The 24,994-nt window shown below is 46.7% G+C and overlaps 1 protein-coding gene across 1 annotated transcript; it reads right to left on the reverse strand.

Annotated features, from left to right (window-relative positions):
* Nucleotides 1–22,996: 22,996 nt before the first annotated feature.
* LOC139028853 (secreted protein C-like) lies at nucleotides 22,997–23,506 on the reverse strand. The gene has a single exon (XM_070447339.1). The coding sequence runs from the start codon at nucleotides 23,504–23,506 to the stop codon at nucleotides 22,997–22,999; it is 510 nt and encodes a 169-aa protein (XP_070303440.1).
* Between the last annotated feature and the right edge of the window lie 1,488 nt (nucleotides 23,507–24,994).

Below are 24,994 nucleotides of genomic sequence, written 5' to 3' on the forward strand. Positions count from 1 at the left end.
GAACCCAATATGAGTTGGCCTACTGTATATTATCTGGCTATGCTCCATGCCATAGGCTGTAGGCCAGTTCATTTAGCAGACAAGATAAGTTTATAAGTCCCGTGCCATTATTTTACATTATATGATTTTATTATAAGGATAATATAATTGAACGTAGCTGAATAAAATTGAAAGGATATTTTCCCATTCCGGAGCAAGCGCGCATATGAATGTGCCTATGTTGAAAAAGATCTTAGCCTATATGCTAGATTTAGAGTTATTGGGCAAATTTAGTTGTGAATGATACAAACCTTAGAATGTCTTAGAAATGTAAACATATATGAACTGCAGGATGCGACTATAGGCTGTTGACTATTTGAAAAAGCTTGCGCTCTGTTCTTTGCCACAGGGTGCACACCCTGCTCTCTCAAGTGATCATATTTTCACCCATCCGACTATTCTCAATTTATTCTTGTCTTTACTGACATGTCAAATGTGTCTCGATTTAGAATGGCCCGTTATGAAATGGGTAGGAACAGGGGCAGGGGCCATATGCACTGGAATAGTGAACGGAGGCCGCTTTCCCGCAGTTTAAATCATGCAAGTAGGCTACTCCGATTTTATAGGGAGCAGCTGAGAAATATGCCTAAATATAGCAACAGCTGGGATCCTCCTCTTTCTAAGAACACTTATTTCACTTAATGCATCAATCACTGTTTGAGGAGATGATATTCTGCCCAAACTCCGTATGTCATGGGCTCTCCAACCATGTTCCTGCAGCTACCCAGGGCTTCATTCGGGAAACCAAGTGAAATCTGTTTGGGACCATTGATAGTAACATGTTTTCACAATGAAATATATTTCATTAAACTGTTGACAGCCTGTTAACTATGAAAATATAAAAATGCCCTATTGCTAGGCTATTCAAAATACAAATTCACTATAATTGTAGGCACATTTTTTAAGCAATCAATGAACTCTCCCAGAGTCATTGAAAGTTTGGAGCGCAGCATAAGGTAAACAGTCCATCCAGTATGATAATAATACAGTCCACGTTCAAAGGCGATTACTATACTGTACCAAAGACATCTTACATGTTTTATGTATTTCTGCTGTGCATAGCCTAATATGCTGTAGCGTTAAGATTTCCCTTCACTGGAACAAAGGGGCCTAGCCCGAAACATGAAAAACAGCCCCAGACCATTATTCCTTCTCCACCAAACTTTACAGCTGGCACAATGCATTCGGGCAGGTAGCGTTCTCCTGGCATCCGCCAAACCCAGATCTGTCCGTCAGACTGCTAGATGGTGAAGCGTGATTCATCACTCCATAGAACGCATTTCCACTGCTCCAGAGTCCAATGGCGGTGAGCTTTACACCACTCCAGCCGACGCTTGGCATTGTGCATGGTGATCTTAGGCTTGTGTGAGGCTACTCAGCCATGGAAACCCATTTCATGAAGCTCCTGACGAACAGTTATTGTGCTGACGTTGCTTCCAGAGGCAGTTTGGAACTCGGTAGTGAGTGTTGCAACTGAGGACAGATGATTTTTATGCCCTACACGCTTCAGCACACTGTGGTTCCGTTCTGTGTGCTTGCGTGGCCTACCACTTCACAGCTGAGCCGTTGTTGCTCCTAGACTTTGCCACTTCACAATAACAGCACTTAAAGTTAAGTGGGGCAGCTCTAGCAGGGCAGATATTTGACAGAGGAGAGAGGGCGGATTTTTCACCAAATGAGAAAAGGCACGTCTATCCCCTCCCTCCTTCTATCTCTCCCTGCCTGTTCCCCTGAAAGTGTTCCATCCTTCCTCCTCTCCTCTCACCTGCTGAGGCAGACAAAGAGCCAGTGCTCTGAACATGAAAGGATTCATACATATTGAAACCACAGCAGGTCTGTTCCCGCCCTCATTTATAATCCATATTCCTTAAGAGCTCCCAGAACAAAATGCCTGTTAGATTTTTTGCCTTTTATATTCATTAGAATGCATTTTCTGCCAAGCCAGGTCCATAAAGTGTACAGGAATAAAGAAATGACTATGGGCACCCATTAACTATGGGAATAATCAAATCAGCTCCTATAAAGAAGAGGTAATGCATCTATGCTCCAGGGTGGTTTTGGGTCAGTAAATCACTCTCCACCATGCCGACAAAGGAGAGGGACTGACTGTGATCCAACGCCACTGCATTATTCATATCTTTCTTATGAGGAACGAAGAGACACAAGAGTGTTTCAGCATTCAGCCTTTAACACAAGGCCCTGGATTTATACAGTATGACAACAAACTAAGATGTTGGTCATTGTTATCTTCCAAAAGGAAATGAGTTTAAGATCTTGGACGATTGAACTACATCATAGATTGATGGCATCTACAGGATAATAACAGTGTAAGCTTTAAACTTCTGTAAACAGACAAACTCACACACTCAAACTGAGAGGAGGAGAATAGGAGAAGGAGGGAGGAAAAGGAACATCGGATAAAATAAAGACTTGGAGAAACTAGTAAAAGGAGGCCTTAGCTCATTCTCTCTCTCTATCTCTCTCTCTCCACCTGCCTCATGGCTATGTAGAATCTGTCAGGTTTGGGAGGGGAGATGTCTCAGGATGTCTCCTGTGTGTGTGTATATGTGTGTGTGTGGGGAGCTGATTAACAGAGCGCATAGCAGCGTGGCGAGGAGCGCGGGCCGAGACGCATGCAGCCCAAACAGAAACCCACTCCATGCAAATGTGTTTGTCACTCTGACAGTATGTCTCAATTAAGGCCCATAGCCGAGCTGAGCAAGTCCCTCCTCACCGAGGCTTCTGTCTGCAATCTGCCTGCTTCACTGACCCCCCCCCCCTTACACACACTCACACACACATCCTTTAAGGCTGGCGAAGAAATGAAAAGAACAAAGAAGAAAAGGAAAAACTGGAGAAGAGAAGAAAATCCTTCAGCCGCCTGACAGCAGGAGAAATTCTTGAGAAGCGCTAGAAAATTGACAACTCCTGTAGCACTGTGAGGTAAGATAGTAATGGTAAGAGTGGTCAGAGCAATGCAGTGATGCCAACTTTAACTATAACGACAACAATGATGGCAAAACAATCAAACTAAATCCCAGATAAACCCCCACTGTCATCACCCACTCTGGACGCTGCTGCTGCTACCGCTGCTGGGTTTGACGTCTACTGTGGCAGATCGCGCTACCGGAGCGTGATTTACCCAGGAGGACACACATATATGTACACACACACACACACACACACACAGACACACACTCACACACACACATCCCTTCTAAGCAGGGATGGAGGTAGATTTGGGCAGGGCTGATGGGTGATGTGGCTGTGATGCCTGGGTGCAGGTGTTTAATTAATCTCCAGACACGTCAGAGAGCGAAGGGACAGCAGAGCTGAGTGGGCTCTCCACGGCAGGCTGACAGACAGGGAGAGGGGAAGGAGAGGGACAGAGCTGCTGTCGCTGCCTGCAGCGGTTTCTGTGTAGCACCCAGAGGACAGATATGACACCTCATGTGATCTCCACACATTAGGACTGTGAGAGCCTGTTACATGCCTATCAGCTTGGCTCTATAGGGTGAGCACACTGAAGACTCCCAGATTTGAAGGAGCTGGAGGTGTAGGGGAGCAGGAGGCTGGTGTGCTGTCTAGTCTCTGTGTGGGTGGTTACAGGATGCTGCTCAGAGCTCAGTTCTGTCAGAGTGGGAGCTGGAATAAAGATCTCACCTGGCTGTCAGGCTGCCTGCACCTCCCTGTCTGCACCTCCCTGTCTGCACCTCCCTCGCAGCACTCCCCTGTCTGCACCTCCCTTTCTGCACCTCCCTGTCTGCACCCCCCAAATGCAAGCCACAGCCATGGCCAAAGACAGAGGAAGAAAATAACTTGACAATGTGATGTGTGCCTGTGATTGGGTTAATAACTGCATGTGTATGTGTGTGTGTGTCCGTGTTCCTGTGAGTGTATCTGTGGCTGATGTGCCTGTGTGTGTTTATCTGTGTGTGAAGTATGTGGCTGCAGTTGTGTGAACCGGTGCTTACCGGTATGGGGTATTTATACCTTGGGTCCCCTGGCACAAGCGGCAGGCCCTCTCAGAGCACAGATCTCAGTACCTCTCAGAGCACAGAGCTCAGTAATGGGGCTAATTGGGTGTAAAGGGGGTTGAGACTGGCATCAGGTGCAGCTGATCTGGTTTCCTGATTAAGCACTGTAATCTCCAGCACAGAACTGAACAGCTGACCAGCTCCCTTGAGTGTGTGGACACACACACACACACACACACTCCCCCTCGTTGTATACCTTGAATCTTTTATTTTTTATTAGAATCGCTTTTAGCCCAAGGGCTAGACTTCCAAGAGTCCTTAAGAAATGTAAAAATACATAAATTAGAAAAACAACAAAAGCAAAGTAAGAGGACAAAAACCACCCTCCCTCCCTCCCACATAACTCATGTGCACATATGAGTTTAAATATAACATAACTTAATAACCTCTTAGACCCACTCTACTTTAGATGTTCAAGACATTTTGTGAATTAATCTCTTAAAACCACTATTTGGCACGTTTTTGGAACTTTCTGTCAAGGACCTTAAATCAAATAAAATGTTATTTGTCACATGCGCCGAATACAACAGGTGTAGACTTTACTGTGAAATTATTACCTATGAAGAAAATGCTCACCCAGAGGCATCGCTCCTAGTGGTTTTAATGCAGGAAAACTGAAATCCGTTTTACCTCATTTCTACCAGCATGTCACCTATGCAACTACAGGTGAAAAAACTGTTGATCACCTTTACTCCACACACAGAGAGGAACAGAAATGTAACCCTCGCCCTCCACTTGAAAAATCTGACCATAACTCTATCCTCCTGATTCCTGCTTACAAGCAAAAACTCAAAGAGGAAGTACTAGTGACGAGCTCAATACAGAAGTGGTCCGATGAAGAGGAAGCTAAACTTCAGGACTGTTTCACTAGCACAGACTGGAATATGCTCCGGGATTCATACCACATCAGTCACCGGCTTCATTAATAAGTGCATAGACGACATCATCCCCACAGTAACAGTATGTACATATCCCAACCAGAAGCCATGGATTACACGCAACATGCACACTGGGCTAAAGGCTAGAGCTGCCGATTTCAAGGAGCGGGATACTAATCCGGACTAATATAAAAAATCCTACTGCGACCACAGAGCAATCAAACAGGCAAAGCATCAATACAGGACTAAGATCCAATCCTACCCCATTGGGTGTTGCTCAATAGTCTATCCTACGCAATTGCACACAGTAGACTCTGTGTCCAATCCGAGGCACAAAAACATATGAAAGCATGCACATTGCGATCAACATTGCGATCAACATTTATAAATGGTTTGATACAAAAACAAAAGTGATTTTTATGAAGTTCCACATGTGTATTTAGAGGAATATATTTAAATTGGCCCATAACTCCACCTATACAGCATCATAGGCTCATACATCCTTTAAGCAGGGTTCATACAGACATTGGCAAGTGAAATTCAAGGACTTTCAGGGACTTTTTCAAACACTTCATTGTAATTTTCAAGGACCCCCCCTCCCACAAACACACAGAAAGCAACGAAAAAATAGGCCATTACCACTTGAAGAATAATGCCTTTCTTTGGCCTTGCCAATGCATTGATATTCAAGTTATTATTACATTCTAAAATATGTGAGAATAATGTGGACTTGCCTGACTAAAGAAATTGGATGCATCCATGGTGATTTTTCTCCGAGCCTTTGTGGGCGACGCAGGCACATATAATAAAGCTATGAACAGCGGTAGTGTTAATCTCACCATTTGAATCTCACCACCGCTGTTTTTAGAATGGGTAAGCGACCAAAAAACAGGTTCCTTTTATAATGGAAGGATTTGTATGGAAAGCCAATTTGAAGACAGCATTAGATTTTACAGGCCTCATAATAACCGCACGTGGAGAACTTATAAATTGGCTACAATAATTATAAGCACCAAATTGAGGAAATGTCTGATTTTCAAGATATGCCTATTCCAGTACTTACATTTCTGAGCTTCAAATTCATGTTCAAGTAGTGCTACTTCAAGCCCCTTGTATTGTTTATCCAGAATAATTACTAGGAATAGTGTTGGGTGTTGCTCAATAGTCTATCCTACGCAATTGCACACAGTAGACTCTGTGTCCAATCCGAGGCACAAAAACATATGAAAGCATGCACTCATTTCCTACAATGGCGCCAAAGGAGATGGCTGCCGTTTAACGATCCAGTAACCGATTGTGCTATTGTATATGCTTTTTCGCGTTGCTTGTAAGTTACTTTGAACATAATGTTTCTGCCACCCTGTCTTGTGACCGAATAGAGCTTCGATATATCAGGACAACGATTACTCACCCCATAATGGAGGAATACTTTTTCTTCAACGAGTCGGACGGGAAGGATTTACTTCAGATGCCCGACAAGACCCTCATCCCCGTCATTCGCAAGAAAAAGAGACAGAAGTATCGTGGACGAAGATCCGGGGGCCTTGTTACCGAGATGGTAATCTACCTTTGTCATCGGTCCTATTAGCCAATGTACAATCAATCAAAAATAAAATAGACTAACTATGATCATGTATATCCTACCAACGGGACATTAAAAACTGTAATATCTTATGTTTCACCGAGACGTGGCTGAACGACGACATGAATAACATACAGCTGGCGGGTTTTAAGCTTTTTTCTGCAGGATAGAACAGAGGCCTCTGGTAAGACAAAATGGGTGGCGGTCTATGTATATTTGTAAAACACAGCTGGTGCACGAAACCTAAGGAAGTATCAAGGTTTTGCTAGCCTGAGGTAGAGTAGCTCATGATAAGCTGTAGACTATTTACCAAGAGTGTTTTCATCTGTATTTCTCGTAGCTGTCTACATACAACCACAAACTGATGCTGGCACAAAGACCGCACTCAATGAGCTGTATACGGCCATAAGCAAACAGGAAAACGCTCATCCAGAGGCGGCGCTCCTAGTGGCCAGGGACTTCAATGCAGAAAAACTCAAATCCGTTTTACTTCATTTCTACCAACATGTTAAATGTGCAACCAGAGGGGGGAGAACAACTCTAGATCACCTTTACTCCACACATAGACACATACAAAGCTCTCCCTCAACTTCCATTTGGCAAATCTGACTATAATTCTGTCCTCCTGATTCTTGCTTACAAGCAAAAACTAAAGCAGGAACCACAAGTGACTCGGTCAATAATAAGCAGATGCAAAGCTACAGGATTGTTTTGCTAGCACAGACTGGAGCATGTTCTTCCGATGTCATTGAAGACTACACCACATCAGTCACTGGCTTCATCAATAAGTGCACCGATGACGTCATCCCCACAGTGTCCATACGTACATACCCCAATCAGAAGCCATGGATTACAGGCAACATCCGCATTGATCTAAAGGGTAGAGCTTCCGCTTTCAAGGAGCAGGACTCTAACCCGGAAGCTTATAAGAAATCCCGTTATGCCCTCCGACGAACCACCAAACAGGCAAAGCGTCACAAAAGGACTAAGATTGAATCGTACAACACCGGCTCCGACGCTCGTCGGATGTGACAGGGCCTGCAAACCATTACAGACTACAAAGGGAAGCACAGTGACACGAGTCTACCAGACGAGCTAACTTACTTCTATGCTCGCTTCGAGGCAAGTAACATTGAAGCATGCATTAGAGTATCAGCTGTTCCAGATGACTGTGTGATCACGCTCTCCGTAGCGATGTGAGTAAGACTTTTAGACAGGTCAACATTCACAAGACTGCAGTGCCAGACAGATTGCCAGGACGTCTACTCCGAGCATGCACTGACCTACCGGCAAGAGTCTTCACTGACATTTTCAGCCTGTCCCTGACTGAGTCTGTAATACCAAACAGACCACCATAGTCTTTGTGTTCAAGAACACTAAGGTAACCTGCCTAAATGACTACCGACCCGTAGCACTCACGGCTGTAGCCATGAAGTGCTTTGAAAGGCTGGTCATGGCTCCCATCAACACCATTGTCCCAGAAACCCTAGAGCCACTAAATTTACATACCGCCCCAACAAATCAACAGATGATGCAATCTGTATTGCACTCAACACTGCCCTTTCCCACCTCGACAAAAGGAACACCTATGTGAGAATGCTATTCATTGACTACAGCTCAGCTTTAAATGCTATAGTGCCCTCAAAGTTCATCACTAAGATAAGGACTCTGGGACTAAACACCTCTGCAACTGGATCCTGGACTTCCTGACGGGCTGCTCCCAGGTGGAAAGGGAGCAGGCCCCCGGACTGGGGACCCTCGCTGCAGGCTCCGGACTGGAGGCCGTCGCTGGAGGCTCCGGAATGGAGGCCGTCGTTGGAGGCTCCGGACTGGAGACCGTCGTTGGAGGCTCCGGACTGGAGACCGTCGTTGGAGGCTCCGGACTGGAGGACCGTCGTTGGAGGCTCCGGACTGGAGACCGTCGTTGGAGGCTCCGGACTGGAGACCGTCGTTGGAAGCTCCGGACTGGAGACCGTCGTTGGAGGCTCCGGACTGAAGACCGTCGCTGGAGGCTCCGGACTGGAGACGGTCGCTGCAGGCGCCGGACCGTGGATCAATACTGGAGGCTTCGTGCCATGGATCCTCATTGCAGGCTCCGGGCCGTGGACCATTACTGGAGGCTTCATGCCATTAATCATCACTGGAGGCTTCGTGCCATGGATCATCACTGGAGGCTTCGTGCCATGGATCATCACTGAAGTGAGGAGACGTATGGACAGCCTGGTGCGTGGAGCTGCCACTGGGCTTACCTGGCTGGGGAGACATACAGGAGGCCTGGTTCTGGGAGCAGGCACAGGACTCACCCGGCTAGGGAGACATACAGGAGGCCTGGTTCTGGGAGCAGGCACAGGACTCACCAGGCTGGGGAGACATACTGGAGGCCTGGTTCTTGGAGCAGGCACCGGATACACTGGGCCGTGGAGGCGCACAGGAGGTCTCGAGCGAAGAGCCTGCACAACCCGTCCTGGCTGGATGGTTACCTTCGCCCGGCAAAGGCGGGGCGCTGGCACAGGACGCACTGGGCTGTGCAGACGCACCGGAGACACAGTGGCGCAGGAGCCGGCGCAGGATAACCTGGGCCGTAGAGACGCACTGGCGGCCAGATGTGCTGAGCCGGCACCATCCGTCCTGGCTGGATGCCCACTCTAGCCCGGCCGATGCGGGGAGCTGGAATGTAGAGCACCGGGCTGTGAACGCACACTGGAGACACCGTGCGCTCCACCGCATAACACGGTGCCTGACCAGTACCACGCTCCCTACGGTAAGCACGAGGAGTTGGCTCGGGTCTCCAACCTGACTCAGCCAATCTCCTCGTGTGTCCCCCAATTTTTTTCTGAGGAGTGGCCTCCCGATCTTTCCTGCCAGCCGTGACCCTGTGTAATCCTGTGCCCTTTTACTCGCTGCCTCCTCCTTCCTCGCTGCTTCCACCTGCTCCCACGGCAGGCAATCCTTTCCCGCCAGTATCTCCTCCCACGTCCAGGATCCTTTCCCATTCAGGATGTCCTCCCATGTCCAGTCCTCCTTACCACGCTGCTTGGTCCGTTTGTGGTGGGTAGTTCTGTCACGAACATCGTCAGGGAAATGACCGGACCAAGGTGCAGCGTGGTGAGCGTACATTTTTCCTTTATTTTTAAATGTCGCCAACAAAAACAAGAAACAACAAAACGAACGTGAAGCTGACTAGGGCTATACAGGCAGCTAACACAGACAACTACCCACAACTAAGGTGGCAAAACATGCTTCCTAAGTATGATTCCCAATCAGAGTCAACGATAGACAGCTGTCCCTGATTGAGAACCATACCCGGCCAAGACATAGAAACAGAAAACATAGAAATAAAGAAACTAGAATGCCCACCCTAGTCACACCCTGGCCTAACCAAAATAGAGAATAAAATAGAGTCAGAAAATTCTATGGCCAGGGCGTGACATCGAGAGCATCCTGACTGTTTGCATCACTGCCTGGTATGGCAACCACTCGGCCTCCAAGCTCAAGACACTACAGAGGGCAGTGCGTACGGCCTGGTACATCACTGGGGCCAAGCTTCCCCCAATCCAGGACATCTATAGCAGGCGGTGTCAGAGGAAGGCCCTAAAAATTGTCAAAGACTCCAGCCACCCTAGTCATAGACTGTTCTCTCTGCTACCGCACGGCAAGCTGTACCAGAGCGCCATGTCTTGGTCCAAACAGCTTCTACCCCCAAGCCATAAGACTCCTGAACAGCTAATCAAAGGGCTACCCAGAAACCTCTTTTAAACTGCTGCTACTCGCTGTTTATTATCTATGCATAGTCACTTTAACTCTACTTACATATACATACTACCTCAATTACCTCGACTAACCGGTGCCCCCGCACATTGACTCTATACTGGTACCCCCTGTATATAGCCTCGCTATTGCTATTGTTATTTTACAGCTGCTGTTTAATTATTTGTTACTTTTATTTTTTTTAAATATTATTTAACTTATCTATTTTTTACTTAACTTATTAAAGCATTGTTGGTTAAGGGCTTGTAAGTAAGTATTTCACTGTACGGTCTCCACCTGTTGTATTCGGCGCATGTGACAAATAACATTTGATTTGATTTGATGCTTTCACTGTTAAATCTAACGAGACCCTGTTGTAAATCAAGCAGACAATAACAGATGATCAACATCAATTCTCTAGACATTAGATCCAGCATGGATCCAGGCACAACGGTCTTCACCGGCGTAACGAACGAGACACCCAAATATTCTGGACATTCTCGCGAACACCTTTATTCCAGCACTTTGACTGTTATTGCAGCTGTTTGTCACATGACTGTCAGAAAATTCCTTCCTGATGATAATGTGTGCAAAATATCACGGCGTAATTAAACAGCATGACACCAAATGCTCATCCAACAAGTATTATACATAATTATTGAAGAACCACGTTAATGACAGTATTGATTTAGGTTTTAAGTATCAAGTTAAGGTGACTTTCGGTTAGAAGCATTTGATTTTCAATAGCATAATTTGGGGGGGATTTGTGTGCCCATGAAAACTGTTTTCACCCCATAACATAAGGAGGCATTAAATAGTTACACTGCATTTCTGAGATCTCTATATAAAAGACTGTCCGACAGATAGATCCAGGATTCTTACAGGGTTCTAGTTCTGTAATGTTCGTCGTCGGAATGAGAAGGATCGGACCAAAGCGCAGCGTGGTAGGTGTTCATGAATATTTTTTTTAAACTGGACAATGAGACAAAATAATAAAATGGAACAACACGGAACAGTTCTGTCTGGTGCAGAAACAAAACAGAAAACAACTACCCACAAAACACAGGTGGGAAAAAGCTGCCTAAGTATGATTCTCAATCAGAGACAACGATAGACAGCTGCCTCTGATTGAGAACCACACCCGGCCAAACACAAAGAAATACAAAACATAGAAAATGAACATAGAATGCCCACCCAAATCACACCCTGACCAAACCAAAATAGAGACATAAAAAGCTCTCTACGGTCAGGGCGTGACAAGTTCAATGTCTAATTTAACTGAGTAATGCTTAATATATGATATAACGGTAACTTACACTGCCATAAATATAAGGACAGAAAAGTAATTTTTTTATGTCACACGGATTTTGGACAAATCCGTCAAGACACCAACCATGAGAAAGGGTTAAATCTATGTTTTAAATCAACTCGTGAATTTTATTGAATAAAGCTAGGTTCCCCCATTATATCTTGATGTAATGACAATTTTTTTTTTTTAAGATTACTATCAATGTTATCAATAGCTATAACAAGTTGTCCAGCATAGGAAATCCTCACTGGTAGCCTAGTTTATAAAAATACCCATATACTCCTTGTTATTATTTGTTATACATGCCAATGGCTCTGGTCTTTCCCCCCATAAAGTATAGGGATTCACCATAGCGATCAAGCCGACACACAAATAAACCCAGACCCAGTGATGGTGTCTTCTCCCAGATATTCACACACACGTTCACACACTTCTACAGTAATCTGCTTTCCCCTAGCAGTGTGTTGTGGGAGCCGGGCAGTCAATTGATTGAGTGAAGGAGGAGGAGGGGGAGAGGAGAGGAGGAGCCACATACCGTGCACAGCTGAGGAGGAGACCTATCGGAAATCACTATAGTCTGAGCAGGGCTGCCCCAGCTGGGCACACACGTGCCCAAGCGCCCACTATACTGAGCCAGATAAAAACAGTTTGCCAGATACAGCCAGCCGGCTACAGTCAGCCAGAAACTGCCAGCCCGCTGCAGTACACCCCAAGCTAGCAGAGTGAGTCTACAGCCCTATCAGTCCACACACAGTATTCTTAACAACATGTCAGCAGTACTGTGACTTCATAATATACAGCAGCCCAGTGAGTAAATACAGCAGAGAATCATAATATACAGCAGCCCAGTGAGTCCATACAGCAGAGAATCATAATATACAGCAGACCAGTGAGTCCATACAGCAGAGTATCATAATATACAGCAGCCCAGTGAGTCCACACAGCAGAGTATCATAATATACAGCAGCCCAGTGAAGTCCATCAAAGCGAATATCATAATATACAGCAGCCCAGTGAGTCCATACAGCAGAGTAATTAAAATATACAGCAGCCCAGTGAGTCCACACAGCAGAGAATCATAATATACAGCAGCCAGTGAGTCCATACAGCAAAGTATTAATAATATACAGCAGACCAGTGAGTCCATACAAAAGAGAATCAATAATATACAGCAGCCCAGTGAGTCCAATACAGCAGAGAATCATAATATACAGCAGACCCAGTGAGTCCACACAGAGAGCAGAGAATATAATATACAGGCAGCCCAGTGAGTCCAACAGCAAGGAATCATAATATATCAGCAGCCAGTGAGTCCAATAACAGCAAGAGAATTATAATATACAGCAGCCCAGTGAGTCCACACAGCAGAGATCAAAATATACAGCAGCCTAGTGAGTCCATACAGCAGAGTAATTAATATACAGCAGCCAAGTGAGTCCCATACAAAGAGCATCATAATATACAGCAGCCCAGTGAGTCCATACAGTAGAGTATCATAATATACAGCAGCCCAGTGAGTCCACAAAGCAGAATATCATAATATACAGCAGCCCAGTGAGTCCATACAGCAGAGTTTTATAATATACAGCAGCCCAGTGAGTCCACACAGCAGAGAATCATAATATGTCAGTAGCACAGCAACTATGTGACTCGATTCCAAACAGCAGCACCTCAAGTCTGACTTTATCCTTGACGGTTATTTATTTATCCTTCAAAGGAGCATGTCAATGTACCTGCACAACATCACAATGAAGGGGGAGGTACTACAAAGAAAACAGAGTGAAAACACTTACATTATGTATTTCAAACAACATTCTCAGAGGAATTAGACTATTTGTAGACTGGTAAAATAGCGTTGGAGGGAATATTAGCTGCTTTACAGGCTCCTGACTGATTATGCTATTTTCTGTACATAATGTTTCCCCCATTGTTTGCTCTGACCGAAAAGAGCTTCTGGACATCAGAACAGCGATCACAAACCTCAGTTTGGATGAGGATTTCAACTTTAATGAGTCGGCTGTGAAGGACATACTTCTCATCCCGGACCAAATCCCAGACACTCAAAAACAGAAGAGTCAGTGTTCTAGAGGCCAAGGGACATCAGAACAGCGATCACAAACCTCAGTTTGGATGAGGATTTCAACTTTAATGAGTCGGCTGTGAAGGACATACTTCTCATTCCAGACCAGGACCAAGTTCCTGATCCTTGAAAAAGGATCCCTCCTTTCTATTGACGAGCGTGCAATCACTGGAGAATAAACGGGACGAGCTCCGTTCGAGACTCTCCTATCAACTTGATCTGAAGAACTGTAATATCCTATGTTTCTCAGTCGTGGCTGAGCAAGGACATGGTAAATATAAATCTAGATGTATTTTCTATAAGGACAAAACGGCAGCGTTGGTTAAAGGGGGGTAAAGGTGTCTCTTTGTTAACAACAGCTGGTGCACAATCTCTAATATTAAGGAAGTCTTTAGGTTCTGTACACCTAAGTTAGAGTACCTCATGATAAGCTGTAGACCATACTATTTACCGAGAGAGTTCTCATCTATATTTTTTGTAGTTGTCTACTTACCACCATAAAGTAATCCTGGCACTAAGACCGGACTCAACAAGCTGTATAGGGCCATAAGCAAACAAGAAAATGCTCACCCAGAGGCGGCGCTCCTAGTGGCCGGTGATTTTAACCTCTATGGGATCGGTGTGTCCACCATGGGACGGTTGAGGCAACGTAGGCTAATGTGATTAGCATGAGGTTGTAAGTAGCAAGAACATTCATTGAATTAGTCTAAAACTTTGACATACACTGCTGCCATTTAGTGGCCAAAATCTAAATTGCACCTAACCTGGAATAGTACATTATGGCCTTTCTCTTGCATTTCAAAGATGATGGAGAAAAAAAATAAAACGTGTTTTTTTTAAATTATTTTTTACCAGATCTAATGTGATATATTCTCCAGAACTAATTTCAGATTTCCACAAACTTCAAATTGTTTCCTTCAAATGGTATCAAGAATATGCATACGCTTGCTTCAGGTCCTGAGCTACAGGTAGTTCGATTTGGGTATGTCATTTTAGGCGAACATTTTTAAAAAGGGTTCGATCCTTAAGAGGTATTTAATGCGGGTATATTGAAATCAATCTTTCCTCATTTCTACCAGGATGTCAACTCTAGATCACCTTTACTCGACACACAGAGAGGAATACAAAAGCTAACCCTCGCTCCCCATTTGGCAAATCTGACCATAACTCTATCCTCCTGATTCCTGCTTACAAGCAAAAACTTTAACAGGAAGTAGCAGTGACGAGCTCAGTATGGAAGTGGTCTGATGAAGTGGATGCTAAGCTACAGGACTGTTTCGTTAGCACAGATTGGAAAATCTTGCAGGATTAATCTGAGGCATTGAGGAGTTTAACACATCAGTTACTGGCTTCATTAATAAGTACGTACGTTCAGGGACATGTTCTCCCCACATTCTGAAATGGCATTTTTCTACCCCCCGGTTTTATCATTGGAATGTGATACAAAACAAGGCAATGGTGTGCTTTAGGCCCCCTCAGACGCCTATGAGTGGTCAGGTATGCTGTTCGGATTATTTATATTACTGAATTTTTTATTTAAAAAAATATATAATTATGTCCCCCCCACTTCTAAAACCAAAGTTGCGCCCCTGCGTATATATCTCAACCAGAAGCCATGGATTGCATGCAACATCTGCACTGAGCTAAAGGCTAGAGCTGCCGCTTTCAAGGAGCGGGACACTAATCCGGACGCTTATAAGAAATCCCGCTACGCCCTCTGACGAACCATTAGCTAGGCAAAGCATCTATACAGGACTAAGATCAAACTACACTGAAGCTCGTCGGATGTGGCAGGGCTTGTAAACTCTCACGTATTACAAAGGGAGACCCAGCTGCGAGCTGCCCAGAGATGCGAGCCTACCAGACAAGCTAAATGTCTTCTATGCTGACCAGCTGGCAAGTGTCTTCATTGACATTTTTAAACTTTCCCTGACCCAGTCTGTAATACATTCATCTTTCAGGCAGACCACCATACTCCCTGTTCCCGAGAAACGTAACCTGTCTAAATGACATGTGTAGCCATGAAATGCTTGAAAGGAAGGTCATGGCTCACATCAACACCATCATACCAGACAGCAGCTAATGGGGATCCATCATAAATACAAATATATCGACAGAGCTGTAGTGGAGAGGGTCGAGAGCTTCAAGTTCCTTGTCCACATCAATAAGCACCTATCATGGTCCAAACACATCAACACAGTCGTGAAGAGGGCACGACAACGTCTCTTCCCCCTCACGAGGCTGAAAAGACTTGGCATGGGCCCTCAGATCCTCAAAAAGTTCTACAGCTGCAACAATGAGAGCCTATTGACTGGTTGAATTACCGCTTGGTATGGCAACTGCTTGGCATCCGACTGTAAGGTGCTACAGAGGGTAATGCGTACAGCACAGTACATCACTGATGTCGGACTCCCTTCCATCCAGGAGCTCTATACCAGACGGTGTCAGAGGAAGCCCCTAAAAATTGTCAAAGTCTCCAGCCACCCAAGTCATAGAAGGCTCTTTCTGCTAACGTAAACTCACCCCATTCCGTACAAATGTGCACAACCGCGACATTCAAACGAGGCTGCAAAGAAAACTAATGGGACTGTAGCGACTGTGTTGACTTCAAAATCTGGTGTATGAACTACGTTTCTATTCAAGCGTTGATCGGCATGGTAATGGCTCTATAGTATTGGAGAAAAGTTTTAAAAAACTGACCCTCCGTTACATCGTGACGTGTCATGCCGTAACGTACAGCATGCATAAAGCAACTATTTCTGTCTTACAATCTCTCTCCACCAGGTGTAGCACTTCTCTCATCGTTTAAAAACAAGAAATGGACAGTGACGGGGGTATAGGGGGATACCTAATCATATTTTGCATCGTCACTGCAAGCGATCACGACTCTCAAAAAAACAGTTTACTTCTGAAGATCACTTTAGCACCGTCCTAAAAACCCGATTCAAATTCAACACAAACCTTCAAATAGGTATGTAATCACACATTATATAAACTCTTTATTGTGTTTTATTTACATTTCAGAGTCGATAAGGGGATAAATTGGACAGATTGAGTGACAAAAAGCAATTTTCCCACACTGTCACGCTCGTCTGAAGAAGAGGACCAAAGCGCAGCATGGTACGTGTTCATGATAATTTATTCAAACTGAACACTGAAACAAAATAATAAAGTGAGAACAAAACGAAACAGTTCTGTCTGGTGCAGACACAAAACAGAAAACAACTACCCACAAAACACAGGTGGGAAAAAGCTGCCTAAGTATGATTCCCAATCAGAGACAACGATAGACAGCTGCCTCTGATTGAGAACCACACTCGGCCAAAAACAAATATATATAACACATAGAATGCCCACCCTAATCACACCCTGGCCTAACCAAAATTTTGACTAAAACCCTATCTATGGCCAGGGCGTGACAGTATCCCCCCAAAGGTGCGGACTCCGGCCGCAAAACCTGACGCTAAAGGGGATGGTCCGGGTGGGCATCTATTCATGGCGGCGGCTCCGGTGCGGGACGTAGACCCTGCTCCACCTCTGGCCCCCCCCCACTTTGGTGGCGCCTCTGGTGCGGGGACCCTCGTTGCAGGCCCCGGACTGGGGACCCTCGCTGCAGGCCCCGGACTGGGAACCCTCGCTGCAGGCCCCGGACTGGGGACCCTCGTTGCAGGCCCCGGACTGGGGACCCTCACTGCCGGCCCCGGACTGGGGACCCTCGCTGGAGGCTCCAGACTGGGGACCGTTGCTGGTGGCTCGGAACTGGGGACCGTCGCTGGAGGCTCCGGACTGGAGGCCGTCGCTGGAGGCTCCAGACTGGAGACCGTCGCTGGAGGCTCCGGACTGGGGATCGTCGCTGGAGGCTCCGGACTGGAGACCGTCGCTGGAGGCTCTGTGCCATGGATCGTCACTGGAGGCTTCGAGCCATGGATCATCACTGGAGGCATTGTGCCATGGATCATCACTCGAGGCTTCGTGCCATGGATCATCACTGGAGGCTTCGGGCCAGGATTATCACTGGAGGCTTCGTGCCATGGATCATCACTGGAGGCTTTCGTGCCATGGATCATCACTGGAGACTTCGTGCATGGATCATCACTGGAGGCTTCGTTCCATGGATCATCACTGGAGGCTTCGTGCCATGGATTTTCATGCAACTGGAGGCTTCGTGCCATGGATCATCACTGGAGGCTTCGTGCCATGGATCATCACTGGAGGCTTCATCGTGCAGCAGGCACAAGACTCACCAGGCTGGGGAGACACACAGGAGGCCTGGTCCGTGGAGATGGCACAGGACTCACCAGGCCTGGGGAGACACACAGGAGGCCTGGTGCGTGGGGCAGGCACCGGGTAACTGGGCCATGGAGGTGCACTGGAGGTCTCAAGCGTAGAGCTGGCACAACTCATCCTGGCTGGATGGTTACTTTCGCCCGGCAAATGCGGGGCGCTAGCAACAGGACGCACTGGGCTGTGCAGGTGCGCCGGAGACACAGTGCGCACAGCCGGCGCAGGATATCCTGGGCCGTAGAGAACGCACTGGCGGCCAGAATGCGCTGAGCCGGCACATCCGTCCTGGCTGGATGCCCACTCTAGCCCGGCCGATGCGGGGAGCTGGATGTAGAGCACCGGGCTGTGAACCGCACCTGGAAGACACCGTGCGCTCCACCGCATAACAAGATGCCTGACCAGTTCCACGCTCCCTACCGTAAGCACGAGGAGTTGGCTCAGGTCTCCAACCTGACTGAGCCAATCGCCTCGTGTGCTTCCCCCCAAAATAATTGGGGGCTGCCTCTCGTGCCTGCTTCGTTGCCGTGACTCCTGGTATCGTTGTCGTTCCTCCCTCGCTACATCCGCCTGTTTCCATGGCAGGGTCTTGTCCCCTGCCATAACCTGCTCCCATGTCCAAGATGTCCTCCACTCTCTCTTCTCCCGGGCCCAGGATCCCTGCTCCTCCTGGCCACGCTGCTTGGTCCTTTGGTGGTGGGTAGTTCTGTCACGCTCGTCTGAAGAAGAGGACCAAAGCGCAGCGTGGTACATGTTCATGATAATTTATTCAAACTGAACACTGAAACAAAATAACAAAGTGAGAACAAAATAAAACAGTTCTGTCTGGTGCAGACACAAAACAGAAAACAACTACCCACAAAACACAGGTGGGAAAAGGCTGCCTAAGTATGATTCCCAATCAGAGACAACGATAGACAGCTGCCTTTGATTGGGAACCACACTCGGCCAAAAACAAATAAATATAACACATAGAATGCCCACCCTAATCACACCCTGGCCTAACCAAAATAGAGGCTAAAACCCTCTCTATGGCCAGGGCGTGACACACACAACATCTCTCCTTCTCACTATCATGCATTAGTTTCGCTTCCCCACCCGCCATTTTTAAAAAGACCCGACAGGGCTCATTGCCTTCTTGAATCATGCAGCGTTTAAGTCATGTCATTTATTTTGTTGGAAAGGGGAGAAAGTGTGCTTTACAATGGTATTGACCTTACAGTTGATCTGAAATGTATTACTTTTTTGGGGCGTTAAAATAAGGTAAATTGTACCGACCATGGCCATGATGTACAAAAGTGAGTGAGTTTATGTTACCGCATGACAAGCGGTACCGGAGCACCAAGTCTGGGACCAAAAGGCTCCTGAACAGCTTCTACCCCCAAGCCATTAGACTGCTGAACAGCTGATTGAAAGGCTACCTGGACTATTTGCATTGACCCCCTTTTTTTTGGAGTACTACCCAAAGGAAAACAGAGTGAAAACACTTACATATGTATTTTCAAAAACACATTTCTCAGAGAATTAGGACTATTTGTAGACTGGTAAAATAGCGTTGAGGGAATATTAGCTGCTTACAGGCTCCTGACTGATTATGCTATTTTCTGTAATAATGTTTCCCCCATTGTTCCTAGACCGAAAAGAGCTTCTGGACATCAGAACACGATCACAAACCCAGTGGATGAGGATTCAACTTTAATGAGTCGCTGTGAAAGACATATTCTCATTCAACAGGACCAAGTTCCTGATTCCTTTGAAAAAGGATTCCCTCCTCTTCTATTTGCACGAGCGTGCAATCACTGGAGAAGAATAACGGGACGAGCTCCGTCGAGACTCTCCTATCAACTGATCTTGAAGGAAACTGTAATATCCTATGTTTCTCATCGCTGGCCTGAGCAAGGACATGGTAAATATAAATACTAGATGTATTTTCTATAAGGACAAAACGGCAGCGTTGTTAAAGGGGGTAAAGGTGTCTTCTTTGTTAACAAAGCTGGTGCACAATCTCTAATATTAAGGAAGTCTTTAGTTCTGTACACCTAAGTAGAGTACCTATGATAAGCTGTAAGACCATACTATTTACCGAGAGAGTTCTAATCTATATGTTTTGTAGTTGTCTACTTACCACCATAGTAATCCTGGCACTAAGACCGGACTCAACAAGCTGTATAGGGCCATAAGCAAACAAGAAAATGCTCACCCAGAGCGGCGCTCCTAGTGGCCGGTGATTTAACCTCTATGGGATCGGTGTGTCCACCATGGACGGTTGAGGCAACGTAGGCTAATGTGATTAGCATGAGGTTGTAAGTAGCAAGAACATTCATTGATAGTCTAAAACTTTGACATACACTGCTGCCATTTAGTGGCCAAAATCTAAAATTGCACCTAACCTGAATAGTACATTATGGCCTTTCTTGCATTTCAAAGATGATGGAGAAAAAAAATAAAACGTGTTTTTTTTAATTATTTTTACCAGATCTAATGTGATATATCTCCAGAACTAATTTCAGATTTCCACAAACTTCAAATTGTTTCCTTCAATGGTATCAAGAATATCATACGCTTGCTTCAGGTCTAGCTACAGGTAGTTCGATTTGGGTATGTCATTTTAGGCGAACATTTTTAAAAGGGTTCGATCCTTAAGAGGTATTTAATGCGGGTATATTGAAATCAATCTTTCCTCATTTCTACCAGGATGTCAACTCTAGATCACCTTTACTCGACACACAGAGGAATACAAAAAGCTAACCCTCGCTCCCCATTTGGCAAATCTGACCATAACTCTATCCTCCTGATTCCTGCTTCAAGCAAAAACTTTAACAGGAAGTAGCAGTGCGAGCTCAGTATGGAAGTGGTCTGATGAAGTGTGATCGTAACACGAGACTGTTCGTGTTTAGCAGCAGTGTGGAAATCTTGCAGGATTAATCTGAGGCATTGAGGAGTGTTAAACACATGGCAGTTAGCGTGGGCGTTCATAATAAAGGACGTCGAGGGACAGTGGTGCTCCCCGTAGCAGTTCAGAGAGTGACATTTGTATCTCTGGGCCCCGGTTTTATCATTGAATGTGATACAAAACAAGCAATGGTTGTGCTTAGCGCCCCCTCAACGCCGGAAGCTGGTCAGGTATGCGTTGATTATTATATTACGAATTTTTTTTAAAAAAATATAGTAATAGCCCCCCCACTTCTAAAACCAAAGTGGCGTCCCTGCTATAATCTCAACCAGAAGCCAGGATTGCATGCAACATCTGCACTGAGCTAAAGGCTAGAGCTGCCGCTTTCAAGGAGCGGGACACTAATCGACGGCTTATAAGAAATCCCGCTACGCCTCTGACGAACCATTAGCTAGGCAAAGCATCAACAGGACTAAGATCAAACTACACTGAAGCTCGTCGGATGTGGCAGGGCTTGTAACTCTCACGTTTACAAAGGGAGACCCAGCTGCGAGCTGCCCAGAGATGCGAGCCTACCAGACAAGCTAAATGTCTTCTTGCTGACAGCTGGCAAGTGTCTTCATTGACATTTTTAAACTTTCCTGACCCAGTCTGTAATACATTCATCTTTCAGGCAGACCACCATACTCCCTGTTCCGAGAAACGTAACCTGTCTAAATGACATGTGTAGCCATGAAATGCTTGAAAGGAAGGTCATGGCTCACATCACACCATCATACAGACAGCAGCTAATGGGGATCCATCATAAAACAAATATATCGACAGAGCTGTAGTGGAGAGGTCGAGAAGCTTCAAGTTCCTTGCCACATCAATAAGCACCTATCATGGTCCAAACACATCAACACAGTCGTGAAGAGGGCACGAAACGTCTCTTCCCCCTCACGAGGCCTGAAAGACTTGGCACGGGCCTCAGATCCTCAAAAGTTCTACAGCTGCAACAATGAGAGTATTGACTGGTTGAATTACCGCTTGGTATGGCAACTGCTTGGCATTCGACTGTAAGGTGCTACAGAGGGTAATGCGACAGCACAGTAATCACTGATGTCGGACTCCCTTCCATCCAGGAGCTCTATACCAGACGGTGTCAGAGGAAGCCCTAAAAATTTGTCAAAGTCTCCAGCCACCCAAGTCATAGAAGGCTCTTTCTGCTAACGTAAACTCACCCCATTCCGTACAAATGTGCACAACCGCGACATTCAAACGAGGCTGCAAAGAAACTAATGGGACTGTAGCGACTGTGTTGATTCAAATCTGGTGTATGAACTACGTTTCTATTCAAGCGTTGATCGGCATGGTAATGGCTTCTATAGTATTGGAGAAAAGTTTTAAAAAACTGACCCTCCGTTACATCGTGACGTGTCATGCCGTAACGTACAGCATGCATAAAGCAACTATTTCTGTCTTACAATCTCTCTCTCACCAGTGTAGCATTCTCTCATCGTTTAAACAAAGAAATGGACAGTGACGGGGGTAATAGGGGGATACCTAATCATATTTTGCATCGTCACTGCGAAGCGACACGACTCTCAAAAAAAACAGTTTATTCGAAGATCACTTAGCACCGTCCTAAAACCCGATTCAAATTCAACACAAACCTTCAAATAGGTATGTAATCACACATTATATAAACTCTTTATTGTGTTTTATTTACATTTCAGAGTCGATAAGGGATAAATGGACAGATTGAGTGACAAAAGCAATTTTCCTCCACACTGTCACGCTCGTCTGAAGAAGAGGACAAAGCGCAGCATGGTACGTGTTCATGATAATTTATTCAAACTGAACACTGAACAAAATAATAAAGTGAGAAAAAAACGAAACAGTTTGTCTGGTGCAGACACAAAAACAGAAAACAACTACCCACAAAACACAGGTGGAAAAAGCTGCCTAAGTATGATTCCCAATCAGAGACAACGATAGACAGCTGCCTCTGATTGAGAACCACACTCGGCCAAAAACAAATATATATAACACATAGAATGCCCACCCTAATCACACCTGGCCTAACCAAATTTTGACTAAAACCTATCTATGGCCAGGGCGTGACAGTATCCCCCCAAAGGTGCGGACTCCGGCCGCAAAACCTGACGCTAAGGGGATGGTCCGGGTGGGCATCTATTCATGGCGGCGGCTCCGGTGCGGGACGTAGACCCTGCTCCACCTCTGGCCCCCCCCACTTTGGTGGCGCCTCTGGTGCGGGACCTCGTTGCAGGCCCGGACGGGGGACCCTCGCTGCAGGCCCCGGACTGGGAACCCTCGCTGCAGGCCCCGGACTGGGGACCCTCGTTGCAGGCCCCGGACTGGGGACCCTCACTGCCGGCCCCGGACTGGGGACCCTCGCTGGAGGCTCCAGACTGGGTGACGTTGCTGGTGGCTCGGAACTGGGGACCGTCGCTGGAGGCTCCGGACTGGAGGCCGTCGCTGGAGGCTCCAGACTGGAGACCGTCGCTGGAGGCTCCGGACTGGGGATCGTCGCTGGAGGCTCCGGACTGGAGACCGTCGCTGGAGGCTCTGTGCCATGGATCGTCCACTGGAGGCTTCGAGCCATGATCATCACTGGAGGCATTGTGCCATGGATCATCACTCGAGGCTTCGTGCATGGATCATCACTGGAGGCTTCGGGCCAGGATTATCACTGGAGGCTTCGTGCCATGGATCATCACTGGAGGCTTCGTGCCATGATCATACTGCGAGACTTCGTGCATGGATCATCACTGGAGCTTCGTTCCATGGATCATCACTGGAGGCTCGGCATGGATCACACTGGAGGCTTCGTGCCATGGATCATCACTGGAGGCTTCGTGCCATGGATCATCACTGGAGGCTTCATTCGTGCAGCAGGCACAAGACTCACCAGGCTGGGAGACACACAGGAGGCCTGGTCGTGGAGATGGCACAGGACTCACCAGGCTGGGGAGACACACAGGAGGCCTGGTGCGTGGGCAGCACCGGGTCAACTGGGCCATGGAGGTGCACTGAGGTCTCAAGCGTAGAGCTGGCACAACTCATCCTGGCTGGATGGTTACTTTCGCCCGGCAAATGCGGGGCGCTAGCAACAGGACGCACTGGGCTGTGCAGGTGCGCCGGAGACACAGTGCGCACAGCCGGCGCAGGATATCCTGGGCCGTAGAGACGCACTGCGGGCCAGAATGCGCTGAGCCGGCACCATCCGTCCTGGCTGGATGCCCACTCTAGCCCGGCCGATGCGGGGAGCTGGAATGTAGAGCACCGGGCTGTGAACGCACACTGGAAGACACCGTGCGCTCCACCGCATAACAAGATGCCTGACCAGTTCCACGCTCCTACCGTAAGCACGAGGAGTTGGCTCAGGTCTCCAACTGACTGAGCGCCAATCGCCTCGTGTGCTTCCCCCAAAATAATTGGGGCTGCCTCTCGTGCCTGCTTCGTTGCCGTGACTCCTGGTATCGTTGTCGTTCCTCCCTCGCTACATCCGCCTGTTTTCCATGGCAGGGTCTTGTCCCCTGCCATAACCTGCTCCCATGTCCAAGATGTCCTCCACTCTCTCTTCTCCCGGCCCAGGATCCTGCTCCTCCTGGCCACGCTGCTTGGTCCTTTGGTGGTGGTAGTTCTGTCACGCTCGTCTGAAGAAGAGGACCAAAGCGCAGCGTGGTACATGTTCATTGATAATTTATTCAAACTGAACACTGAAACAAATAACAAAGTGAGAACAAAATAAAACAGTTCTGTCTGGTGCAGACACAAAACAGAAAACAACTACCACAAACACAGGTGGGAAAGGCTGCCTAAAGTATGATTCCCAATCAGAGCAACGATAGACAGCTTGCCTTTGATTGGGAACCACACTCGGCCAAAAACAAATAAATATAACCATAGAATGCCACCCTAATCACACCCTGCCTAACCAAAATAGAGGCTAAAACCTCTCTATGGCAGGGCGTGACACACACAACATCTCTCTTCTCACTATCATGCATTAGTTTCGCTTCCCCACCCGCCATTTTAAAAAGACCCGACAGGCTCATTGCCTTCTTGAATCATGCAGCGTTTAAGTCATGTCATTTATTTTGTTGGAAAGGGAGAAAAGTGTGCTTTACAATGGTATTACC

Source organism: Salvelinus sp. IW2-2015, linkage group LG15 (assembly GCF_002910315.2).
Source record: "Salvelinus sp. IW2-2015 linkage group LG15, ASM291031v2, whole genome shotgun sequence".
NCBI classification, from domain to species: Eukaryota; Metazoa; Chordata; class Actinopteri; order Salmoniformes; family Salmonidae; genus Salvelinus; species Salvelinus sp. IW2-2015.